This window comes from Protopterus annectens, chromosome 8.part0 (genome assembly GCF_019279795.1).
Source record: "Protopterus annectens isolate FY-2018-M chromosome 8.part0, PAN1.0, whole genome shotgun sequence".
Lineage (NCBI taxonomy): Eukaryota > Metazoa > Chordata > Ceratodontiformes > Protopteridae > Protopterus > Protopterus annectens.
This window is the reverse complement of record NC_056741.1, coordinates 1,804,947,588-1,804,974,639: the sequence shown is the minus strand read 5'-3', so window position 1 is coordinate 1,804,974,639 and position 27,052 is coordinate 1,804,947,588. Positions and strand designations below refer to the sequence as shown.

At 42.0% G+C, this 27,052-nt stretch overlaps 1 protein-coding gene across 1 annotated transcript in view; it reads right to left on the bottom strand.

The window, feature by feature from the left end:
- HYDIN (HYDIN axonemal central pair apparatus protein) overlaps positions 1–27,052 on the bottom strand; it is a 6,673,197-nt gene that overhangs the window by 5,619,447 nt on the left and 1,026,698 nt on the right. The window contains exon 12 of the mRNA XM_044079523.1: positions 13,310–13,377. Within this exon, the coding sequence (XP_043935458.1) occupies positions 13,310–13,377 (68 nt within the window). The remainder of the gene's footprint in view (positions 1–13,309; positions 13,378–27,052) is intronic.

Below are 27,052 nucleotides of genomic sequence, written 5' to 3'. Positions count from 1 at the left end.
TAGAGAAGTTTTTCACTGTGGTTTTCAGGGTAGGGGGTGGAGTCGGGATGTGAATATCCAGTGAGATTAGTTTATGGTCTGATCTTACCAGTGAGGGATACACTTCTGGTCTGAAGCATAGAGTCCCCATGTTGGTGATGATCAGGTCCAGTATGTTTTCCCCTCTTGTGGGAGTGGTAACAGGTTGTTCCATAGCATTTGAGTTTATAAATTCTAGGAACCTTTGGGCTAGGATGTTGGAGCTACAGTCATGCTCCCAGTCTATGTTTGGGTAGTTGAAGTTGCCCAATATAATGGTGTTTGGAGAGACCTTCATACTTTTCAGTGTTCTCAGGAAGGCCGAGTGGGGTTCCTGGGTTTGGGAGGGTGGTCTGTAACAGACAATAAAATAGAAGGCAGTTTTACCCACTGCTAGTTGCACATGGATAGTCTCTGATGCTTCGTGCTGTGCCACCAACCTGGAGGTGTGGGTATCTTTGACGAATATTGATACTCCCCCTCCTTTTGTGGTACGGTCCAAGTTTTGGGGCCGAAAAGCATGGTATGAGGTATAACCTGGTAGTGCTGGGGTTCTCTCGGGAGCCTTGAACCAGGTTTCTGTTACTGCACAGATATCGTTGTTCTCCATGCTAAGGAGAGTTTCGAGTGCATGCATCTTGAGGTTTAGACTTCTGGAATTGAGTAGCATTACTCTTAGTTTCTTATCCCTTGTGATACCTATGGAGGTGGGTTTGTCTTTTGAGCCTTGCCTAAAAAAGGCACTATGGGGGTAGCAAGAGCCTTTGCCAATATCCGAAAGCCCAGGGGTGTCAGGTGCAAGCCGTCCCTAGCGAAGCATCGTGGCTTGTCGAGCATGTCATCCCAGGCTGACAGGCATTGGATCCCCTTTGAATGACACCAATACTTAAGCCAATTGTTGAAATTGATCATCTTGTCTTCATACTGTGGCATCATTCCTGGTGAGGATAAGATGCTACTCAAGGTCAGGGTCATACCGGCCTGGGCTACATGCTCAGAGAGCTCCTCTATGTCTCTTTTCATGTAGTCCAGGGAGGTACGTCTCAGGTCATTCACACCAGCATGGACAATGACTGAGTCATATTTGTACTTGCCTTGGAGTGACCTGAGTGCTTGTGTTATGTGGCGGATCCTAGCGCCCGACAGGCAGCTCACCGTGACCTTCTCCTTGTTTAGCCTGGTGAGCAGGACGTCAGTGTGCCTGATGATAGAGTCACCTGTTACAAGTGTATCAGGTATGTTGTTTAGCCTTAAGGGCTGTGACTGTTCGGCACACTGGCTTTGTGAGCTATGTGTTGCACGTGTTTTGTTTTGGGCTAGCGGTTGCTTGGGTGTCTGCTTTGGAGGTCTCTGCTGCTTAGGCAGATTTTTATTTAGAGCCTCCGAGTATGTTTTTGTGTGTTTATGTGTTTGGTTTGCTGTCGTGGTAGGTCTATGTGAGACTGGAATTGTAGTGAGTGTGGTATCCTTCTCCTCCTGACTGGTTTCGCCAGTACTGAGTTGAGAGAGCTTAGCCTCCAGTATGGCTATATGGTTGCATCTCTCACATGTGTTGGAATTTGTTGGGAGGAGGAGAGGGTTGTCTGTGTACATGAGGCAGTTGTAACATTGCCTCAAGATTCCCAGATTCACCAGCTGGACTGGAGAGGAGACTGACAACTGACCTTTGGACATGCGTGAATAGTATTGGGAATTCCTTTATAATTGAAAAAAAGGGCCAATGGGGAACAAGGTACTCAAGGGGAGTTTGTGAGGGTGTAGTGCTTTTAATATTTTAGTTCTGGCTTATATAATTGCTTTAGTGAGCAAGTGCCAGGTAACGTAAATGCAAAAACGACAAAACAGTAACTTTCTTTCAAGTGAAACAAGGAAATAAGTACAGTAAGCAATGCAGATATCACTAGGGATCCACAGAAGCACTGAAAAGCCACGTTTTAGGTGGAATTAGCGTTTCAGAGAAATAACAAGCAAACAAACAAGCAGCATACAAATAAAGCTAGATTCAGCAGGCCTGAATCTAGTCTATGCTACAGCAAACAAGGTGTACCAATTTCAGTAAGAAGCAGTTCAAATATGCAGGCACTATAAGCCTTTAACCAGAAATTCCCAGCTCAGAAGGGCAGAGTCCAGCCTCTCCTCCCACAAGAGTGCAGACCATGAACCCTTTTAATGTAAAACAACTGGCGTAAAGCCTAAGTGCTTAAACCAGAATTAATACACTTTTAGAATAACAGACACTGAGCCCTCAGTCAGCAGTTCCCAACTGAGAAGGATGTAAGCTACCTGTCCTGCCACCACAGTGCAGGCCACAAACCTTCCTAATGTAAAACAACTGGTCTGAAGCCCAAGTGATTAATCCAAAAGACTTAGAATGATAGCTACACATTAATCAAGTTACTACCAAGCAGTAATAAATACAATTGAATACTTTAAAGAATGCCTGGATTAGTGCTCAGGTTATACAAACAAAGCTAGATTCAGCAGGCCTGGATCTTGTCTATGCTACAGCAAACAAGGTGTACCAATTTTAGTAAGAAGCAGTTTAGATATGCAGGCACTATAAGCCTTTAACCAAAAATTCCCAGCTAGAAGGGCAGAGTCCAGCCTCTCCTCCCACAAGAGTGCAGACCACGAACCCTTTTAATGTAAAATAACTGGCCTGAAGCCCAAGTGCTTAAAACAGAATTAATACACTTTTAGAATAACAGACAATGAGCCCTCAATCAGCAGTTCCCAACTTAGAAGGATGTAAGCTACCTGTCCTGCCACCACAGTGCAGACCACAAACCTTCCTAATGTAAAACAACTGGTCTGAAGCCCAAGTGCTTAAACTAAAAGGCTTAGAATGAGTTACACCAAGCAGTAATAAATACAACTGAGTACTTTTAAGGTGACGCAAAAGCAAAATAAAGTAGGAAGAAACGCAAATACAGTACAAGCAGATTTTTTTTTTGAGTGAGCAAATGAGATGGGCCCAGGAGTTACAGGACAGAAACAAGTGCAAATGCAGGCCTTCAAATCAGAAAGTTGAGAGAGATGGAAGACCGCCCAAATGGCCAATAACTACAAATTCTGAGCCAGAACCACTCCTTATGTGGTAGACAGGTTACCTAGTGCTTACCACTCCCACTGATAAGCTGGAAGGCTTCCCTCCAACACAGAAAGGCTTGGGGGCTCAGAAGCTTACAAATAGTCCTGGATACAGCAAATCTGTATCTGGAACACTAATTACAGGAAAGGTAGGAAACAGGCTTACAATTTTTCTTTTTTTTCAGAAAAGTAGCAAAAACAGTAGTCAAAACAATTCACATGCAGTGCAAGCTGGCACACTTGAGTATGTAGCAATATTAGTCCACACACAGTTTGAAAAAATGTAATTAAATTAAAAAGGACTAAAAGCAAGTGCAGAAAGGGTTTATTAGGTAGAATGCGGTAAAGAGATGGGACTGGTGGAGTGTCCTAGATCAAATCTACAGTGGGGTGGGCACTGCAAAAGCCACCAAATTTAAACTACTACCAGAACAGGGAGCGGGGTGGGGAAAAGCTTCAACAGAGATGTGAGGAATCAGAGTGCAAATTATAAAACCCAAAAATATATACTGATCTCTGTATATTTGCAGAACACTAAGACAACAGATATCTAAGCAACAATTTAGCTCTATAATACAGAATAATACAGAAAAATATACTCAGCTCTATATATTTGCAGATAGTCTTGTAAGGCTGTTCCACTTTAAATGCAGACTGCTGCTATTAACAGTTCAAATTAAGGGAACCTTGAGTTAACAACACACAAGCAATAGAAACCACAATGGGGGGGGGGAGTTTCAACAGAGATGTGAGGAATCAGAGTGCAAATTATAAAACCCAAAAATATATACTGATCTCTGTATATTTGCAGAACACTAAGACAACAGATATCTAAGCAACAATTTAGCTCTATAATACAGAATAATACAGAAAAATATACACAGCTCTATATATTTGCAGATAGTCTTGTAAGGCTGTTCCACTTTAAATGTAGACTGCTGCTATTAACAGTTCAAATTAAGGGAACCTTGAGTTAACAACACACAAGCAATAGAAATCACAATGAGGGGGGTGGGGAAGAAAGTTTCAACAGAGATGTGAGGAATCAGAGTGCAAATTATAAAACCCAAAAATATATACTGATCTCTGTATATTTGCAGAACACTAAGACAACAGATATCTAAGCAACAATTTAGCTCTATAATACAGAAAAGTATACTCAGCTCTATATATTTGCAGATAGTCTTGTAAGGCTGTTCCACTTTAAATGCAGACTGCTGCTATTAACAGTTCAAATTAAGGGAACCTTGAGTTAACAACACACAAGCAATAGAAACCACAATGAGGGGGGAGTTTCAACAGAGATGTGAGGAATCAGAGTGCAAATTATAAAACCCAAAAATATATACTGATCTCTGTATATTTGCAGAACACTAAGACAACAGATATCTAAGCAACAATTTAGCTCTATAATACAGAATAATACAGAAAAATATACTCATCTCTATATATTTGCAGATAGTCTTGTAAGGCTGTTCCACTTTAAATGCAGACTGCTGCTATTAACAGTTCAAATTAAGGGAACCTTGAGTTAACAACACACAAGCAATAGAAACCACAATGAGGGGGAGTTTCAACAGAGATATGAGGAATCAGAGTGCAAATTATAAAACCCAAAAAATATATACTGATCTCTGTATATTTGCAGAACACTAAGACAACAGATATCTAAGCAACAATTTAGCTCTATAATACAGAATAATACAGAAAAATATACTCAGCTCTATATATTTGCAGATAGTCTTGTAAGGCTGTTCCACTTTAAATGCAGACTGCTGCTAGTAACAGTTCAAATTAAGGGAACCTTGAGTTAACAACACACAAGCAATAGAAACCACAATGGGGTGGGGAAGAAAGTTTCAACAGAGATGTGAGGAATCAGAGTGCAAATTATAAAACCCAAAAAATATATACTGATCTCTGTATATTTGCAGAACACTTTATAAATCTAATCGACTACCGCATGTCAGTTTAACTAAAAACAAGAATGTGAAGTGGGCAGACCTAGGAGAAAAAGTCACGAGGTGGGAAAAACAGACAGAATTAGAACTATCAGAACAGGGAGTACAAAAGCAGAAGTTGAATTGGATAACACAGACACACCCAGCTGTACACTTGCAGGCAAGTGAGGACAGCTGAGTAGCAATCTTACTAAAGGAAGAAGAAAAAGCCTTACGGGGCATACCAGAAACTCTCTGGTCAACAGGAAAATCAGATGTAGGACTTATTCGTACAGCAGGACCAGTTACTATCATGCCAAAATCAGCATTTAGACCACAGAAGAGACAATATCCCTTAAGAAAAGATGCAGAGGTAGGAATCAAACCTATAATAGCAGCTTTACTTAAGGAAGGAGTACTGGTAGAATCTCCCGATTCACCATGTAACACACCCTTATTTCCTGTTAGAAAAGCAAATGAAGAATGGCGTATGGTCCAAGATTTACAACCTGTAAATGACGCAGTAATACCTAGAGCACCTACGGTGCCAGATCCACACACTTTATTGAATGATTTAAAACCTCAACAGAAGTATTTTTCTGTGGTAGATATTAGCAATGCGTTTTTCTCAATACTGATACACCCTGACAGCCAACATTGGTTTGCATTTACATTTCAGGGGAAAAGGTATACATATACGCGACTACCACAGGGATATTGTGAGAGCCCAACAATATTCGCACAGGAAATGGCAAGTAACCTGGTGGGATTTATCCCACCGAGAGGCAGCCAGATTTTACTTTATGTAGATGAGATTCTGCTGGCAGTCCCCACCCAGCAAGAATGCAGAGAAGATACCATAGCATTACTACAATTTTTAGCTATTCAAGGACACAAAGTAAACAAAAACAAACTGCAGCTTTGGAAAAAGCAGGTTAAATACCTGGGATATGTAAAATCCAAAGAAGGCAGAATATTAGATGAAGAGAGGAAAATAGCAATTTTACAAGCACCCAAACAGACTACCAAGAAGGAAATGATGTCCTTCCTAGGTACGACTAATTTTTGTCGGAGTTGGATTCCAAACTATGCCTTGGAATCTGCTCCACTGACCAACTTGATATACAAGAAACCTATGGCAGCACAAGATTTATTACAATGGACACCAGAAGCAGAATCAGCTTTCTGCAAACTGAAGCAATTGATAGCATCTTCATTAGTTTTAGGATTACCGAACTATCATAAACAATTTTTCCAAACTGTTGATTGTAAGCAAGGCTATATGACATCAGTGTTAACAGAACAACATGGGGACACGCAATGCCCCATAGCTTACTATTCATCACAGCTAGACCCAGTGGTGCGATCCTTGCCCCACTGTGTACAGGCAGTAGTCGCAGCTGCAATGGCAGTGCAGGCTTTATCCTTAGTAATATTGTTCCACCCTCTCACATTAAGAGTGCCTCATGCAGTCGCGATTATTTTACTGCAAGAAAAAGTAGCATATCTTTCTCCTGCTAGACATCTTTCCTGTATGACTATACTGTTGAGCCAACCTCATATGACAATTGAATGATGCACAACTTTAAATCCGTCAACCTTGCTCCCAACCCCTGCAGATGGCAAACCACACTGCTGCCTGCAGGAGATTGAGCAAAAGACACTACCTAGAAAAGATCTCATGGATGTTCCCTTGGATGATGCCGAGGTGACATACTATGTGGACGGCTCATGCAAAACGGGTCCTACAGGACAGAATCTAGTAGGGTATGCAGTAGTTTCTGATACTGAGATTTTAGAAGCAAAGTCTTTACCACACAACTTGTCTGCACAAGCAGCAGAATTGATTGCCTTAACACGAGCATGTACCTTAGCAAAGGGTAAATGTGTAAATATTTTTACTGACAGCCAGTACGCTTTTTCTACTGTACATATTTTTGCGCAACAGTGAAATAAATAGAGGAATGATAACATCTACTGGCAAACCAATTAATCATGCGCAGTTTATTTTAGATGTATTAGAATCTATTCAGTTACCTCAAAAAGTAGCTATTTGTAAATGCGTAACTCATACCAAGCAACAGGATAGGATTTCAAAAGGTAATGCGAGAGCTGACACAGCTGCAAAGCAAGCAGCTACATTTCCAGAAGTATTTCTTTTGAGTGAGGATTTACAACCTTCTGAGATTTTAGATTTAAAAATGTTAAAAACAATGCAGACACTTGCTACGAAAATAGAGAAACAAAAATGGGAAAAACGGGGAGCAATTCTTGAGAAAGGGCTGTACATCTCCAAGAAAGGAAAACCGATTTTGCCGTCTAACTTGTTTAGATATGCAGCTTTGTTGAGCCATGGGCAGTGCCATGTCTCAACAGGGGGGATGGTACAGTTAGTGAATCGAGTGTTTACAATGTGTGGATTTACAAACTACACAAAAAATGTTTGTGCAGCATGCCATGTTTGTAACAGGCATCATGCACAAGGGGCACTGAAGCCTAAGCAAGGAAGTTTCCCTACAACCCCATACCCATTCCATACTATTTGTATGGATTTCATAAAACTAAACAAATGCGAAAATAAAAAGTACTGTCTTGTCATTATAGATATGTTTTCCAAATGGGTGGAAGCTTTTCCGACCAAAAATCCAGATGCAGCTACTGTTGCAAAAGTCCTCGTTAAAGAACTTATTCCTAGATTTGGCATACTGGAAAAGATCTACAGTGACAATGGCACACATTTTGTAAATCAAACCATACAACAGTTGAGTCGATATTTCGGAATTTCATTAAAGAACCATTGTGCATACCACCCCAATCCGCAGGATTAGTAGAGAGGCATAATGGGGTTCTGAAAAACAAGCTTAGGAAATTGATTGATTAGTGAGACACAGAAGAACTGGGTGCACTGTCTGCCTCTGGCATTGTTGAGCATGAGAACTGTTCCAAATGCAAAGGGGTTAACTCCTTTTGAAACACTGTTCGGGAGGGCATATTATATACCTCAGTGGAAACCTTTCATGTCTGCAGACCAGGAGGCTGACAGTTCACTTGCAGAGTATATGAGGCGATTTTTGAATAACAAACTTCTGCAGTTAAATTCTGTTTCAGATAAAGAACAGACCAGAACATCGGAAGCAGTAGTACAACCAGGGTCTTGGATCTGGGTGAAGGTCGTGAAGAAAAGAAATTCGAGTTCTCTGAAGTGGGAAGGACCATTCCAAGTTTTGCTGGCAACACCCACTGCAGTCAAGATAGCTGAACATGTGTCCTGGATCCATTTGACGCATTGCAAACTGGTCAAGAACTCTGAACTGGACAAAAACATTGTTACTGTTATACAATGAGAACAAAAATGACCAGGCATACAAATGGCTACCTGAGAATTGGTCCGGCAGTTGTTTTTTGGGTTACCTGGTTCCGGCCATATGACACACTGCAGCTTTGCCTCGAGGGAAAATTCGAAATGTCAGAGAGGTCAGCAGTAAACCTGGAAATCCAATCAAGGGACCCGAGAATCCAATGGGACGAATCAAAGCAGGATGGAGAAACCATAATTCCGTGAAGAACAAAGATAAACTAACACACATGGACTTGAGTGACACTATTATATCATGGGCAGGCATAGCCCCTGCATACATATGGCGCAGTAAAATTGAATTGGGAGCTGAGAAAACTGTCCAAACTTCTCGAAGTTATGAGCAATGCAACTTTTTCTGCTCTCGAATTAGTGACTGATGAACTAAATGCTATGAGAACTGTGGTGCTTCAAAACCGCATGGCTCTCGACTTCACCCTAGTGGCGAGAGGTGGTACGTGCGCTTTAATCAAAGAAGAATGCTGTTCATATATTCCTGACAACCAGCATGAGATAAACGAACATCTTGAGGTGATTCAGCAAGTGTCGACCATGACCAAACCAGACCCAAACCCTCTGACGGACTTTTTCCAGAATTTGTTTGGGGGGGTGGGGTTTCATCCTAATGAACATCCTGATTGCCATTTGTGTGGGATTACTCATATTAGGAGCATGCATCTGTTGTGGTATTCCCTGCATGAAAAAATTAATCAAAGATTTTATAGACATGTCAGTTTCTGAGACTTTGTATCAAAGTACTGAAATTGAAGAATTGTTGAAAAGTGAAATGCTTTCATAAGTCTAAACTAAATGACTCTCTTAACTGCAAATCCGAAATAGAAGAGGTTAGGAGAAGAAGCAAACTGTTTATGCTTTTGAAAATAGAATAAAAAGTATTAACAGGGGGGAAATGTCAGAAAAATATGTATTAATATATATGTTTAGTGCTTATTAGAAGCTAAAAGGGTTAACACATTTCATTCTATTTTATGTACAGCTTAATTCTGTATGAAATTATAAGATGCTTTTTCAAACTGCAGTATGCTTTCTGAAATTGCAAGATGCACCCTGACCTAGTATTTGCTACCACAGCAAAATTCATGTTATACCTTTTGGAAATGTACTGGGAAGCAGGTGATTATCTGCTAGGTCAGGAAAATGAATGAATAGTGAATGAATAGAACAATACTGTTTTCTATAATATGATTGAATATGAACAATCAGCCTTGTTCATGTTATGAGAACATGCACAGCTGCAGAAAAGAAGAGATACATCAAACAAAGACTGCTTGAAGAATCTGTACTTGCTTTGTGCTCAAACTAGCCATAGTACCTTGAATGGTAACATAACATAGTGGGAAGTTGTATCTAACCAGTGGTCATCAAGACCATGTTTTTTTCTTAGGAAGTTTTTCATAAAATTGACAGTGCAAGCAGAAAATCATGGACAAACAGCTGCTACGAAGTAATGATGTTAGAACTTGTGATCTGTTACGTCAGCTTGGTAGGCAATGTCTTGTTAGAAAATGTATAAAGATGGACTTACTTCCTGATTTTAGTTAGACAAACTCTGTATTAGCACATTTTTGTCTCCTTGCTGCAAGATTAAAGTGCCTTAACCTGAACCTGCCGTGTATTGATCTTTTTGAAGTTTATTTTTCCTTTGACAGCCCACAAATTCCCCAACAACTTAGCAAACTTGTAAAAAACGCACTACTAAATTCTTCTATAATAACTACGATTAAGCTATATAAACTAAGCTAACACTATATGCAAGAATATCACTAAGAAAACAGTAATAATGTAGAAAAGATCCAACTTAGTCACGGCCAAGAAAGAAGCACTTCTGAACTCGTAGATGTGGCAAATGAGATCTGGGGATTCTTACTAGTGCACTGTGGAATACCTACCTAGCCACAAGCCAACTGAGAGATTTTGAGCTTTGTAATCGGCCGAGTCGGAGCCAAGGATCGGCTTTGAACCCATACGTAAGAATGAAGGCGAGATAAGACTACAGAACATATTATGTTATAGAAGTATTCTTTACAGTGATAACAGTTGGTGTATTCATAGTCTTTCCATTAATGCTATATTATAATGCAGACAAACCCAGAATTACATTTTTGCTAAACTTCTACAAATAAATTGTCATATCTTGGAATCTGTACTGTCTAGACATATACAGTTAGAAAACTTTTGCTAACTAGCCAAGCTTTCACATGACAGGGAAAAAACATCAAAAGTGGTAAAGATTGCTAGAGCAAATTGGTTAGAAGTTAAGTTGTCACACCTTCTTCAGAACAGCACAATTAAAACACAACACTTTTCCCAGTCCATTAGGTTACAAAAATAAATACTGAGCAGAATTTCCTCTATCAGTAGTCTTCAGATACTTGTACACACACACACACACAACACACACACACACACACACACACACACACACACACACACACACACACACACACACACACGCACACACACACACTGACAGAATCAAAATGGCAGGTAGGTTTTCATGAAGTGAGCATAAAGCATTACACTGGCACACAATTTGCCTGTTACTTTTTAAACTTTTCTGTCACAGAAAATTCAAAGTTTACACAGATAGTACACAATTTTTCACAAACTTAGCCCCGAATACCATAATAACCACTCTTAGCTAAAACAGCGGTCTTTGACAGAAATTTTCCAGTATTGTGAAAAAAAAAATAGTCAAAAAAACAGGTAGATTGCTATTTTTCTTAAAAGGGCAATGCTTTCTAACTGCAGCTGAGGGGTTCCTCAACAGGGACTTATCTGTCATAAATGTAGCTCCTAGTCAATTGCTGTACCTGTGAAGCCAGTGAGATAGGTCTTCTCAAATAGCAAGAAAGTACTGAAGAAATCCTTTTGCTGACTAATGATTTCCCTCCTTGGGATTAGCTAATCAACAGTCAGAGTGAAGGAGTTGGGTGGTGGAAGAGCTATTTGAAGATGTCTTTGTTTCCTAAGTGTGAAATAACTCTTATAGACTAAGGGATACTGCAGCAGTGGGGATGATTAACATCATGGTTAACCCCTAGTTTTCGATGGCTGAAAGGACAACAGAGGAAGCAGGAGAGGTAAGGCAGTAGTCTGAGGAACAATCAGTAGCCAACTATAGGTTCACCCACTGTCGGCTGAGATTTAGACAGTCTGCATCAACAGCAAGGACTCTTTTGCAAGTAAATTTTTCTTTCTAGGTGAAGTAGAAAAAGAACCAGCAGGACCAAAGTATCCATGCTGTAGCTGAAAAAAGGTAGCAAAAAACGTAAGTGTTGCTTGAGCAAGTTGGTTGGAAGGTAAGTTGTCACGGAGTGCTCACAAGCAGCACACTTATACTCAACACTTTTCTCAGTCTCTTCACAAGAAAAAAAGCAAGCAAAACACACAGTCACTGTCAGTACCCCATTCAAAGACTTAAACACACTGACAGAAACACAATATGGCAAGTAGATTGTCACAAAGTGAGCATAAGCATTGCACTGGCACAAACGTTCTTCCCAGCCACTACAGTAAAATGTTTTTATCCTACAAAAATCAAGGTTTACGTAAGTGGTATGCAAATTCTTGCAAAAATAGCCTCAATTAGATTAACAGACACTAAGAACTAAGAATATTGGTCCCTGACAAGAAACCTCTGGTGTTGTGAAAAAATACCAGGTTTCTTACTGGCGAAATATCAGTTTTAGTGAAAAGCTAACATATATATTATTTTTCTTAAAAGGGCAATAATTTCTGTGTGGAGGGGTTCATCAACAGGGACTTATCATCCAGAAACATAGCTCTTAAATGACTGCTAAGCCTGTGAAACCAGGCAGTTTAGTCTTCTCAAGACTAAAGTACTGAAGAAAACCTAATTCTGACAACTAACTTCCCTTCTTGGGATTAGACAATCAGCAATCACAACTAAGGGGGGGGGGTTGAAGTTGGCCAGTTGCTACTTCCTAGTCAGGAAACAACTCATATAGCTTAAAGGCTACTGCTGCAGTGAAAATGATGAACATTGAAGGTGCTATTTCAGTTTCCAGCTGTAGTACTCAGACTTGATAATTAAAGGTAAACAAGCAGCATGATAAAACAGGAAGGAAGGCCACTGAGATACTATGATGCAGAGGACTTGACATCACCCACAGAAAACATTATGTTCCTCTTCCTCATTCTAATCAGCTTACAAATTCATATACAGCACTGTGTAATCTGTGCAGTTCGGAAAGCTTTATCTTTGAAAGAAAACAGACATGACAGAATTACTTTAAAGAGGAAAGAAATGTTGTGCAATACTCTTCTTCACTAGAAGCCATACAGTCAGTGATCAGAGAACGTAACAGCTGAACAGATATACACTGAGAGTCCCTAAGGGTACCATATTTACAAAGTGACGTATACAGAAAATGGCACCATTTGATGATATAGCATGGACAGCTCAGGAGTGATAATGGGGAAAGTTTTAAAAAAAGGTGTAGAAATAAGAATTCTAGAAGAAGATGCAAAGTCAACAACTTACAGAATTCAAAAATAAATGGAAAAGACAAAGCAGTTCTTTTAAGGAGAGAAAAACATGTTGCTGATTAGGTAAAATCAATTGTTTATCTCACTAGGTAGAGAAATGGACAGATGATGTGGGCCCAAATGGCTATTTTATACTGTCAAAATCCATTTAGCTGTTCTTTGTAAATACTGCTATAAACACAGATTTACCAAGCTGAAGTGGAATTATATATCCTAATTTCTTCCAACAGTACACATTAAAACCACAAAATTCAATTGACAGCAAATTATTTTAGGTTGTAAATATAATTCATTACGAGTTACTTTTTGAATTAAGAAAGCATGGTTTTCAAGGCTGTTTCTTCTTCAAGAGATTTATTTAGTGCATACTCACCGAATGATACATCTCCAAAATTTAATGCTGGCATGCTGAAGTGGAAGGTTGGTCCAATTACACAGCCCCTGTAAACAGATACATATGTCTTAAGATTGCATGAATGCAACACATGGCTGCTGCTGTTAGGAAGTGTGAATAAAAATAACTCTGCCTTACCTGACAAGCACATTATGCCTACAGGACAACTTTCAGTGTTAACACTTTGAAGCTGGATACCATGTCAATGCACATAGAATATAAACAAGCCTCATGTTCTAACTTTTTTGTTATTCACAATAAGAATTAATACACCAAAGAAAAGTTAACATGTATGTCAAACAACTCCTTCAGTTTACACTGAAAAAATCAAAGCAACAATTGATCATGTATGACTTCATTAGCAGCTGCTCATCTCTCAGCAGACTAACTAATGTGCTATATAAACTGTGGATTTATATGTGTAATGTGGATGCACTTGGCAATTAACTGTGAAGAGAAACTGAAAGTAAATATAATACACATAAGCAGTATGCTCATTAGGTTGAAAAAATGATGATACCTATTTCAAGATAAAATAGGCAACAAAACAAAGCTGAAAGTGGTGCAAAGAGCACAAACAAACTAGTCTAATGAAACTGCTTGTAGTTGCATGACTATGATAAAGAGAAGCATTACATAATGAGCATTCACCTTCATGTAATCCAAGTCATGTATTTTTTAACCTGGAACAAAGAATAATTCAAAATTCAGCCTTTAACATGGATCAAAGGTAGACTAAAGCAATTAAATGATACACCGAAGCACCATATTACAATGTGAGCACATTAAAAGACAAGCATTGCAAACAAGACATATTCCTACTAACAGAAGACATTTGGCAGCAACCTATGACAAAGTATTACTGCTCACATTACAAACTAAATCAAAGTGACATAATGCATATCAAAGAAAAATGAGATATTGTCATTTTGGAGGGATGTCTGCATACATCTAGGTAATATACTGCAAAGCAAATTAGTACAGCCATTTCCTTGCATACTTACAGTTAACCAGTCTTTTGAGAAACAAAATTTAGTTAATGGATATGAAATGGTAAGCTGGTCACATGGCCAAAATGAGGGAATTAGACAGGTGACAAAACCAAGGCAGAAAAAACACACGTCCTCATTTTGAATCTGACCTTGTGTCACGAAAGGAGATACTTGCTGCCCAGCTATCTGGAATTTTGTAAATAATTATATGTCATTTGTGAATATCAACATGATTCATATAGGATGTTTGTGTTACAAATATTAGAACTGCGTTGTCATATACGATGGTTTGTACAGACGTGTGCTGAAGAGGTACTTTACAAAGTGCTGTTTAAAGATGTAACCACAGCATACCCTACTGGAATAGAACAGAAATGTACCTACACCATTGTAACTTTTTAAATGTATATATTTTAACAGTGGAAACTGGAACACAGAAGGTTAACCTCAGCCTAGTACTTTTTAGAAAAATAGCGAAAGTTAAATTATTTTATGACAGCAAGAGATAGGATGTCTATACTAGGGATCTCTCCATGATGTCATGAAGGAGAAATAATTACTTGGCTTGAGATGTGGAAGTGTTTTATTGTTTTATGACTTCCAGGATCTGCCTTAGATCTAAGAAAAGTCCTTGTCTACATATTTTCTCAGGTAGATGCTAAATACTACCAGCTGCATCAGTGGGGTTTTTCACCTGGGATAAATTCAGATGATAAGAAATTATGTCATTTGGCAAGCTATGCCAGCAGTAATATTTGAATTATTAATTTAAGAACTCTCTGAGAGAGACTCAGCATTCTGTATTTTGTCTTTGACCTGACAACATCAAGATCCACTCACCACATCTGCCTTGCTGCACTAATTACGTGTATGAGGGTACAGCGATTCTTTGAGATACAGTCAGGAATATATCAAAGCTTAATTTAGATGTTTTTCTTCATTTATTTGAGACTGCCCTGCAATGTTGTTTTAAATATATCCTGTGATTTTGAACTCTGATGTTACTGTGATTATATACGGAGTATTTTCTTATTCTTTTATTATTTATTATTAAAAATATTTAAACCTTTCATTGTGGCTGATATTTATGAGAGATATTTAAGATCTGAGAGTACTTGCATATTTTTTTGGTGACACTGTATGGGCCACTCCTAATAGCCTTGCTCATGGTCAAACTACCATTTGAATTAACAGTGACATTATATAGTAAGACTGGGCACCCTTTGTTAAGGGCCTTATAGCTGATAAGGAGTGACTGGTGGCAGGGGAAACTACCTTATCATCTAAGCAGAAGGGGGAATAGCTAGTAAACATGCGCCAGCCTTTCCTAGGTGTGTGTGTGTGTGTGTGTGTGTGTGTGTGTGTGTGTGTGTGTGTGTGTGTGTGTGTGTGTGTGTGTGTGTGTGTGTGTGTGTGTAAGTCAAATCTCAAAGAGTGTGTGTGCCTCAGCTACTTGGGCAGGGACATGAACCACTGGTTGGAGAGAGAGGGTGCTGGCGGTCTTGGCTTGGTCATTCAGCTAAGATCTCAACTCTATAGCTGTGCCAGTGGGGAGTCTTATTGGGGATCTGGAGAAACCAGCCCCGGACTGGCTGTGGTCTCTGTGTGCTCTTAAAGGAAACTGCACTTGATGCAGAGAGCTGGATCTGGTAATACTGTGTGTGTGTACCTTGTCATCCTCCCAATGTACGCCCCCCACTGTTGCCAGTGGTGAGGACTGAGGCTCCTTGATTACTGGGTCAGTGGTGGGGCATCACACCTTGGATCTGGTAATGCTGAATGTGCAGTTTTCTTAACAAACGAGCAATACAGAGATGCCCACTGACACAGTTAACTAGTAAAAGGAAAGCAGATATCTATGCACAAAATATGAAGACTAGGACTCAAGTAACATGTTGGCTTTTCCCTGAAGGATAATAAATTGGTACCCTTTCTTTGAAGTAAGGGGCACAAACAAGTAAACTTTCTTCTAAAGAATCCATAATAAGGAATCATTACTTAAGGAGACAAAAATATTACTAGAAGGCCACATTTCAACTACATAAAAAGGACAACATTATCAAATCTGGACTGAAAAATCAAATTCATAATTCTAAACCATATTCGCTGATCTGTGACCCTGAGGAAGCCCTATATAATGGTTAACTGCTGGGAGTTCTATTCTGATAGCCACAGCTTAGAACACTTCTGACATTTCTTAAAGTCCTGTGCTTATGAGCACATACAACTCTGCTCTTGAAACACACCATAAAGCAACTTGTCAAGCTAGCAGGGTATGCTTATTCCATGCTCTCCTCAATTTGACCCCCATCCAATAAATTACAGCAACCTAAAATTATAATACATGTACTTCCCTTGCTTATAAGAACATATATCTGTAGAAGGTGGATGGAAAAGCCATTCTGACAAAAAGGAACAGAGGAGGGGTACAATTTCAGCAAAGATATTTTCAATGAAACACTAAAAAAAGTAACTGGAATGTACATAATAAAAGAGTAAAGTCCAACCCTGCACCATGGCTGACAGAGGCAACAAAAAAAAAATCATGATAAAAAGGGATAAAGCCTGGAAAATTGGTATAAAAACAGAACTCAGGATGCCTTCCAGCAATTTAGACATCTTAGAAATCTTGCTAAACTCCATGTCAAATAGGATAAGAAAACATACTATACCAACCTATAAGAAACACATAACAACCCAAAACGTTTTTGCTCATCGCTAAAACCTACTCCACCCTGGCAAGACCACTAGTCCCTCGCCAAAAACAGACAATACGACAGACTCCATAACCACACAGTTTAGTTCCTGCTTTATAAAAAAAGAAGTTATGTACTTACCATAATGTTCCATGAGTTGTTCATCTCGCCTTCATTCTTACAGATGGGTTTGGAGCCAATCCCTTGGCTCTGAGTCGGCCTTCTACAAAGCTCGAGGTCTTCAAATAGCTCAAGGCCAAGTCCCTATCCCATGATGCACCTAGAGTTACCTCAGCTCTTGTCTGCTGCGTATAATACTATATGTCATTCTATCACTCCATAAGAGAAAGTATAGAAGGGTTGAGCAACCAGGAAGGATCCAGAATCTTGGTCTTCTAAAAGCCGAGGAGGGGGTAGGAGGGAGGGAAGCAAGAATGAAGGTGAGATGAACAACTCACATAGAACGTTATGGTAAGTACATAACTTCTTTATGTGAAGTTGCTCTATCTCGCCGTTCATTTTTACAGATGGGTAGCATCCCAAGCACCATCTATCTCGGGTGGCTCACGGGAGTATGTTCTTCAGGACAGTAGACCCAAAAGAGGCCCTGTCCCTGGAGGCCCTGTCAACTTTGTAATGAGTGATAAAGGTATGAGGTCTTGACCAAGTGGCTGCTGCACAAATGTTATCAATAGGAAGTCTGGCAGAAAAGGCAGAGGACGTAGAAACTGCTCTGGTTGAATGAGCCTAATTTTGTGTTGTAAGAGCATACTGGCAGCTGAATAAGCAAATGTGATACAATGAGATAACCATTTAGACAGAGTTGTTTTAGCCATTGGCATACCTTTCCTGGAGTCTAAAAAGGAAACAAAAAGCTGTTTCGATTTCCTAAAATCTTTTGTTCTATCCAAGTAAAATCTGAGCTGTCTGTGAACATCAAGTTTGTGCAGCATATATTCTAGACTGTTAGAGTGATTGGGGAAGAAAACTGGCAAATCAATAATTTGGTTAAGATTAGTTTCAGTGCAAACCTTAGGCAAAAAGGAGGGGTTTGTTCAAAGTGAGACTCTGTCAACATGGAAAATCAAGTAAGGAGGCTTAATGGACAAGGCTTGAAGCTCTGACATTCTGCAGACAGAAATAATAGCTCCTAAAAAGATAGTCTTCCATGACAAAAATTTAAGGTCACATGAGGAAACTGGTTCAAATGGAGGAAGAATAATGTGGGAAAGCATAACATTTAGATTCCATGGGGAAAAGGGAGATTTCACACGTGGTCTGAGATGAAAAGTCCCTTTGAGAAAGGCTTTGGATAATTTGTGTGACATAATATTCAGTCCTTCGAATCCAAGATGAAAATTAATGCTGCTGTAGTTCCTTTGCTGAAAATCGTGGTCAAGAACTCTAAAATGGAGGCCATAGGGGGGCTTGGTAAGGATCAATATTGTTTTTTGAGGCCCATACAGACATTTTTTTCCCATTTGCTACGGTATAGCTTCCTCATAGAGGATTTATGAGAGGGTAAGAGAATTTGCTTAGTCTCATTGGAAAGGTATGGAACCTGGCTATGATGTGAATTGGGGCAGACAAGCTGTCAGCTTCAGGGACTGCAGAGAGGGATGAAGTTCCCCAAGGAGTGCGTCAGAAGATCCGGAACTGGGTCCAGAATCCAGGGGTCCTCCAAAAGATGAAGTCGCAGGAAGGGGAACCAAATCTGATGAGGCCATTGAGGGGCTATTAGAATGATGGGCATTCCCAGAGTTTTTGCTTTCTGTAGAACCTTGGGTATCAACGGGATTGGTGGAAATGCATAGAGGAGACCCGGAGGCCAATCATGAATGAGTGCATCCCTTGGGGCTTCTCCCGGAGGGGGAATCAGGGCAAAGTAGCTTCTGCATTTTGTGTTCATGTGACTGGCAAAAAGGTTGCAGCAAGGCTGGCCCCACCTGCAGAATATCCTGTCCACTATTTCTTTCTTGAGGGACCACTCATGGGGCAACAAAACTGCTCTGCTCAGCTTGTCTGCTATCACGTTGGATTTCCCCAGGATGTGCATTGCTAACAGAAAGCGCTGGGTGGATATAGCCCACTGCCATACTCTTAGGGCCTCGCAACAAAGTGGATATGACCTGGTTCCTCCTCGTTTGTTCAAGTACCAGACCACTAACATGTCTGTCTGAGTCGCAATCATACCCAGAGGAAGAGAGTCCCGGAAATACTGCAACACCAAAAATACTGCTCTCATCCCTAAGACATTGATATGTAGATGTGTCTCTTGATCAGTCCATGTGCCTTGAGCTGTCCTTCCCTGAAAATGCCCCCCCACCCTATCAGGGAAGTGTCCGTGGTCACTGTGGCCGCTGGTGGGGGTAAAACAAAGGGACGTCCTATCGTGACATGAAGTGAGGTCAACCACCACTGAAGATCCTTTTTGCAAGAGTTTGTGATCACTATCAGGTGAGACGTGGGAAGCTCTTGGCAAGATCATTGAGTGAACAATAGCCATTGCAGTATCTGCATGTGCATATGACCCAGCGGTATGGCCAGAATTGCAGCTGCCATCATACCTAACAACTTTAGAACTTCTTATGCTGGAACCTTGTTTTTGGATATCAGAATGCGGACCTGCTGACAGAGTAGTAAGACTCTTTCTACTGGAAGTCTTAGCATGGTGGTGGTGGTGTCCAGTTCTGCTCCGATAAAAATGGTATGTTGCGATGGCTACAAGGCAGATTTTTCTGAGTTTATTGTAGTGCCTAGCTGGCTACAGAGTGGAGTCCCTGGCTTGAATGAGTTGATGCCTGGAGATGGCGGTGAGGAGCCAATCATCTAGGTACGGAAACACCTGGAATCCTAAACGTCTCAGGTGAGCTGTGACCACTGCCATACATTTGGTGAACACTCTGGGGGCTGTATTGAGACCCAAGGGCAGAGCTTGAAACTGGTAATGATTAGCTCCCAGCTGGAAGCGCAGAAGATCCCTGGATGCTCTGGTCATTTTTATGTGGTAGTACGCATCCTGGAGATCTATCAAGCACATCCAACTGTCTTTCCCTAAGAAGGAAAGTATCGACTGAAGCGTGACCATCCAAAACTTCACTTTTTTGACAGATTTGCCTCCTGAGGTCCAATATAGGGCTCCAGTCCCATCTTTTTTGGAACTAAAAAGAATCTTGAGTAAGTTCCAGATCCTGTCTGGTCTGCTGGGACTGGTTGGATGACTCTTTTTCTTAGCAACGTTTGGACCTCTACTGTTGCCTGCTCCCTGTAACTGGGTGGAACGTCTGGGATTTTCCTTGTCAGTGGAGGTGGTGTGGCGAAAGGAATGAAGTATCCTCTGGAAATGATATTTTGTACCCAGTTGTCGTTTGTTATTTTGAGCCAGGTATCTGGATACAAAGATAAGCGACCCCCGACTACCTCTGGAGTAGGACAGTCGGGCCTCCTTTCAGGACTGCTGGTAGGGCTTCCCAAAGAAGTGATCTCTGTTGCCCTGGTTTTGCGAACCCCCTCTGCCACGAGGACAGCGTCTTCCATTATTGCCCCCTCCTCTGCCGCTGGAGGGGGGGTTCACCACGTGTGTCCTGAAAGGCTCCTTGGACTTTTTGGAACCACATTTTCCCTCCCCTTTGACCCCTGGCATAGGGTCTGGTAGGGGTGGAAAAATGGACTCCAACGGCAGAGTCTTTCCTTCCTGCTCACACCTAGTCAAAGTTTCCTTAACTTTGGGCCCGAAAAGGGATGAGCCATCAAAAGGGGTATTCACAAAGGATGACTTGAAGGGCTCTGTGAAGGAACACAAGCGCATCCAGAAGGGTCTCCTAAGAGCAAATTCCTGTACCTGCTGCCCTGCTCATTCCATCAGCTGCATACAAAATGAGGTGCATGGACGAGTTAACAATGGAGTTGACGGCAGCAAGCTGGGGGGCAACTTTGTCTGAAGCTCCTGTAGCTACTGTACTCTGAAGAGTATCTCCCAGCTCTTTATGGAAATATCTTTGTAGTCTCGTGAAATGGGTTAGGTAACTGAGCGAACGGAGTGGAAAAGGTGCTGAATTATAAGTGTGCTTCCCATATCTATCCATGATCCTGGAATCTCTGTTAGGACAACAGGTAGAAGAGGCAGTTTCTGAAATTTCCTTTTCGGTGGCTGCCGCCACCACCATGACTTCAACTGGCACACCCTTGGTCAGAAAGCATTTGTCTTGGGGAAAAGAGATAAATTTATTAGGCCTCCTAGGGACAGGCTCCATGGTGTCCAGTGACTCCCATGCCCTTCATGAGACTAACTGCATTAGCTCATCGAAGGGCGGAGACACCCAAGAGGTGGATGGTTGAGACCCGAAAACCTTCAGGAGAACTGACTCAACTTCAGTAGGGTTTTTGGACTGCCAGTCATCCCTCTGCCTAACGATTTCTAGTATCTCAGCAAATGAGATATCCTCAGAGGGGGACCATGGGGACCCTTCTGATTCATCCAAGTCAGTATCAGATGTCAGGGACTCCTGTGGGGAGTCTAGATGTTTCCTCAAACTCTCTTCCTGGGAATCTCATCAGTGGGAGCCTCTGGTGAGGTCTCGGAAGAGAATGGGCCATCCAATGGGGCTTCCTGAGGCTCTAGGTCTCTACGTTTGGCCAGAATCTGTGAAGCAGAAGCAGACACAGGTGCTTTAGGGGAGGAAGAAGCCAGACCTGAGGTTGAGGATGTCTTAGGAGACATAACTCTACTCATGGCTTCGAAGGCACCCCTGCTCTGATGCAAAAGGACCGATGGATCCGAGGAAACCGTCGATACCACCGGGACAGTGGGTTCCAAGCCAGAGGTAGGAGCTGAGCTCATCTGAGCCGAAGCCTCGAGAGGCAGAGTCAGAAATGACAAGTCGGTCCGACTATCATCTCCGGACCCAACCAGAGACTGTCAGCTCCTAGAATCCTCAATTGGCACAGAGACTGTCAGAGTAAATGGAGCCGAAGACACTGGAGCAGGCATCGGCTCTGAAGGCTCCACGATCAACAAGTCTGACTCCTCTGGCTCCGAAGGATCAGTATGGCTTGGAGGAGGAAGAGTTGTAGCTGGCATAAGGGTCTTCAGCTCTGAAGCCGCTTGGGTCGGAGACGATAAAAATTTTGCAAAGGCCAGTGCCTGTAAAAGCTTATGCACCACACGATCCACATCCAGATCAAAAAGGCTAATAGAAGACTGAGATGAGTGGATCGAAGGTGGTACCAAATGTAATAAAGGAGACTTAGGTATTTTGGATACCGGTTCCAGGACTGAGGACCGGCTCTGAAAAGATAAGATGTCTGTGGAGCCAACGTCGAAGACTTTTTGTTTTTTTTAGTCTCAGAATTCTTAGAAGACTTTGAGGACTTGCTGGATCCATCCTGGTTGCTCAAAGCTTCTTGCAAAGAGGGTTTCAGCAAACCTCTATCAATCAACTTCCTCTTTCTTTCCTGGAGAACCCTGGAAGAGAAAGAATGGCATATGGAGGAGCTATCTTGTAAATGTAATGCTCCTAAACAATATACACAGTTGACATGACTGTCAGTGATGGACATCTTTTGGCCAGATTTGGGGCACTTTTTAAATCCTGACTTAGGATGTTTGTCTTGGTCAACCATATTGTACCAAACACATTATCATAAAAGACTACTGTCAAACTGAACACACTGAAAATTTGAACAGTAACACAGTCAAAAAGCCCTTGGAAAAAACAGGCTAAGTCTTTGACACACACACACACACACACACACACACACACACACACACACACACACACACACACACACGTACTTATCTAAACACAGACAAAATATTAACTTGTAGCAGAAAAATGAAGTTATGTACCTACCATAATGTTCGATGTTTGTAGTCCATCTCGCCCTTCATTTTTACACTTGGGATTGGAGCTGAACCTCGGCTCCGACTTGGCCATACTCTAGCTCAAAAACTTCTGGTTGGCTCTTGGCTAGGAGGTATCCCATGATGTATCACTAACATAACCCAGATCTTGTTTGCTGCAAGGAGAAACATACAGAGACAAAGAACAAACCAAGTTGAAAGGACTAACATAAACAAAAAAGCAGTAGACACTCTACCCCCAGGTCCTCAAGGAGGGGGCAGGAGGGTGGGTTTGTAAGAATGAAGGGCGAGATGGACTACAAACGTCGAACATTATGGTAGGTACATAACGTCTTTATGTTCTGTAGTCCTATCTCACCTTCATTCTTACACTTGGGACAGGGTCCCTAGCACCTTCATCTTGGGTGGCTCATTGGAAAATGCTCCTGAGTACTGTGGAACCAAAGAAAGACCTGTTCCTGGAAGCCATATCCAATTTGTATTGAGTAAAGAATGTATGAGGTGAAGCCCATGCTGCTGCAGCACAAATGTTGTCTATTGGAATTTTAGCCTGAAAAGCTACTGAGGTAGACACAAAACTGGTAGAATGAGCTTTCACCTTGAAGGGAAGATCTTTGCCCCTGGATGAATAGACAAAGGAAATGCAGCTGGAAATCCAGTGAGATAATGTGACTTTAGAAACTGGAAGGCCCTTCCTAGTATCTGAAAAGGAAACAAACAATTGATCTGACCTTCTGAAATCTTTAGTTCTGTCCAGATAAAAACACAATTGTCTATGCATATCCAGTTGGTGAAATTTGTACTCTGCCTTGTTAGAAAAATTAGAGAAGAAAACAATGGACTGATTAATACTGGCTTGAGAAGAAACCTTAGTAATAAAGGAAGGGTTTGTCCGTAAGGAGACCCTCTCTTTGTGAAACACCAAATAAGGGGGCTTAATGGAAAGAGCTTGCAGTTCAGAGACCCTTCTTGCAGAAGTGATCACCACTAAAAATATAGTTTTCCAAGATAATAACAAGGTCACATGTTGCTGATGGTTCGAAAGTACTTGACGTAAGTCTATGGAGAACAAAGTTCAAATCCCATGTCACTACCGGATCCATGACTGGGGGTCTTAACAAGGTGGTCATTTTAAGGAAAGCTCTACACAGTCTATGAGCCATAAGGTTAGGTTCATTAGCCAAATGAAAGGTGGAAATAGCTGCCAGTTGAACTTTAATAGTGGCAGCTGCTGAACTTTGGTGGAACAACTGAGAAAGGAAGTCTAAAATGGCAGAAGTGGGAGCTGTGTAAGGATCGAGGTTTCTCTCATGGGCCCAAAAGGAGAATTTTTTCCATTTACTGGTATAAATATTTCTGGTAGAAGGTTTGTGAGGAGATGTCAGAATGTGTACAACCTCATCAGAAAAGCCATGAAGCCTGACTAGGGATGGAATTGGAGCAGCCAAGCTGTCAAACTGAGGGTGTGGAGAGAGGGCTGGAACACCCCTGACATGTGTGTCAGTAAATCTGGCACTGGGTCCAGAGTCCACGGTTCGTCCATTAGATGAGGTCTGAGAAAGGGGAACCAAATCTGTCGAGGCCAGTAAGGAGCAATTAGGATCATTTTGCTTCCGAAGTATATTGATTTCTGAATTACCTTCGATACGAGGGGAAATGGAAGGAAAGCAGAGAAAAGTCCCGAGGGCCAATCATGAACGATTGCATCTCTGGGTGTTTCCCGTTCCAAGGGAAATCAGGGTGAAGTAGTTGTTGCATTTGCTATTGAGAGGGTTGGCAAATAGATCGCAGCAAGGCTGACACCATTTGCAAAAATTTTTTTCCACAATGTATGTGTTCAGAGACCACTCGTGAGGCATCAGAATAGCCCTGCTGAGAGTGTCGGCTATCATGTTGGATTTCCCCGGGATGTGTGTTGCGACCAGAAAGCACTGGGAAGACACTGCCCACACCCACACTCGAAGGGCTTCTCTACAGTGGGGGTAAGATTTGGTCCCACCTTGTTTGTTTATGTACCACACCATCAACATGTTGTCCGAGTGGATCGCAATCATCCCTAGAGGGAGAAAGCTGTGAAGTGCTTGCAACGCCAGAAGCACTGCTCTCATCTCCAAGATGTTGATATGCAAATGAGCCTCGTGTTCCTGCCACGTGTCTTGGACTGTTCTCCATAGATAATGCCCCCCCACCCTATCTGGGAGGCATCCATGGTCATGGTGGCAACAGGTGGGAGGAACAAACGGTCTGCCTGAGTTTAGATTGCTGGTCTGGGTCCACCAGCAAAGATCCTGTTTACACAAATCTGTTATCAGGATGGGGTGAGAAAGAGGTAGATACTGCAGTGACCACTGGGCAAAAAGTAACCACTGCAGGACCCACATTTGCAGTCTGGCTAATGGAACTAATGTTATTGTCAAAGCCATTGTCCCTAACAACTTGAGCACCATCTTTGCTTTCACTTTCCTTAGAGGAAGTAAGCTTAAAACCTGTTCCCTGAGGTTCTGAATTCTTTCTATGGGAAGGTAAGTCCTCATTGAGATGGTGTTTATTTTGGCGCCAATAAAATTCACATGCTGAGAGGGCGATAATGCAGATTTTTGCCAATTTACTGTAATCCCTAACTGCAGGCAAGTTGAAATAGTAACGTCCCTGGCCTGTAAAAGTAGATGCCTGGTTGTAGCAGTCAAGAGCCAGACTTCCAGGTACGGAAACACTTGGAAAAGAGACAGTTAGTTCAACAATCTAAGTGTAAAAGCCGCTGAAGAAAAGACACGCTTCCCGTGCCTATCCATCATTCGAGACTCCTTGTTCAGTAGATGGACAGTGGAGGAAATTTCAGCAAGTTCCTTTTTGGTAGCTGCTGCCCCACCACCATGGCATCTACTGGAACGCCCTTAGTAAGAAAGTCCTTGTCCTGGGGTGCTGACAAAAATTTATTTGGCCTTCTAGGAACTAGTTCCACAGAATCAGGAGATTCCCACACCTTTCGACTCACTAGATCCAGTAGCTCGTCAAGGTGGAGACGCCCAGAGGGAGAGGGTTGAGACCTGAAAGCCTTCTGGTACACTGACTCCTCATCAGAAGGGGCTGTGGTGGGCCAGCCACCTCTCTGTTTCAGGATCTCAAAGATATCTGCGAATGAGATATCATCAGAGGATGACTTGGGGGACCCTTCTGACTCCTCGAGGTCAGTGTCTGATGTAATAGACTCATCAGGGGAGTCAACATGTTTTCTCTTGCAAGTTTTCTTCCTATGTGGCTCCTCAGAAAGGTATTCTGGGGAGACCTCGGAAGACTGGGGACCACTCATGGAGGTTTCCTGAGGCTGCGAGTCTCTGCTGCGTTGGGAGAGAAAGAGAGCTAAGACTGAAGTTGGTGCTTTAGTGGGAAAAGTATCGGTACCCGTGGTTGAAACTGAAGACATGGACAACACACTTCTCATCACCTTGAAGGCCAATCCTCCCGGCTCCGAGGATGCCCTCCGCTCCAAAGATGTAGAGGCAGTCCTCAGCGCAGAGGAGATGGGCTCCGAGGCAGATGTGGGGTCCAAACTCACCCACGCCGAAGCACCGAGAGGTAGGCTTGGAACCGAAGTTCAATTTGAAGTGTCCCCCTTGGGCCTGACTGGAGAACTGAGGACTCTAGACCTCATGGACAGCACCAAAAGGGTCAGAGGGGATATCGGAACTGAGAGACCAACTGAGGTAGCTGGAACAGATCTTTCCACAACCTGAGGCACCAACAACTCTGGCTCCAAAGGCTCAAAGAGGCTTGGAGGAGGAACATTGACAGGGTGTGAGGGCATATTAGGCTCCAGAGCCGACTGGGACAGAGCTGAAAGTAAATTTGTCAGTGCCGGAGTCTGAAGTAGTCTACGCACCACTCTCTCGACATCCTCATCAGAAAGGCTCCTAGAGGACCTGGAAGATAGAGTGGGGGTCCTGAATCATGGGAATATAGGCGACCTAAGAGTCAGGGAAAATGGTCGGAGTTCAGCTGACCGGCTCTGAGATGCAGTCTCAGTTATTGGCTCTGAAGCTCCTGAAGTCGAAACTGATGGATCCACAATGGAAACCTCTGTCAGCACCAAGACCATTGGAGCCAAAGAGGATGTAGTCACTTTGGTAATTTTGTCTGGTGGCTCCGATGACACAGAATGGTTGGGAGACTG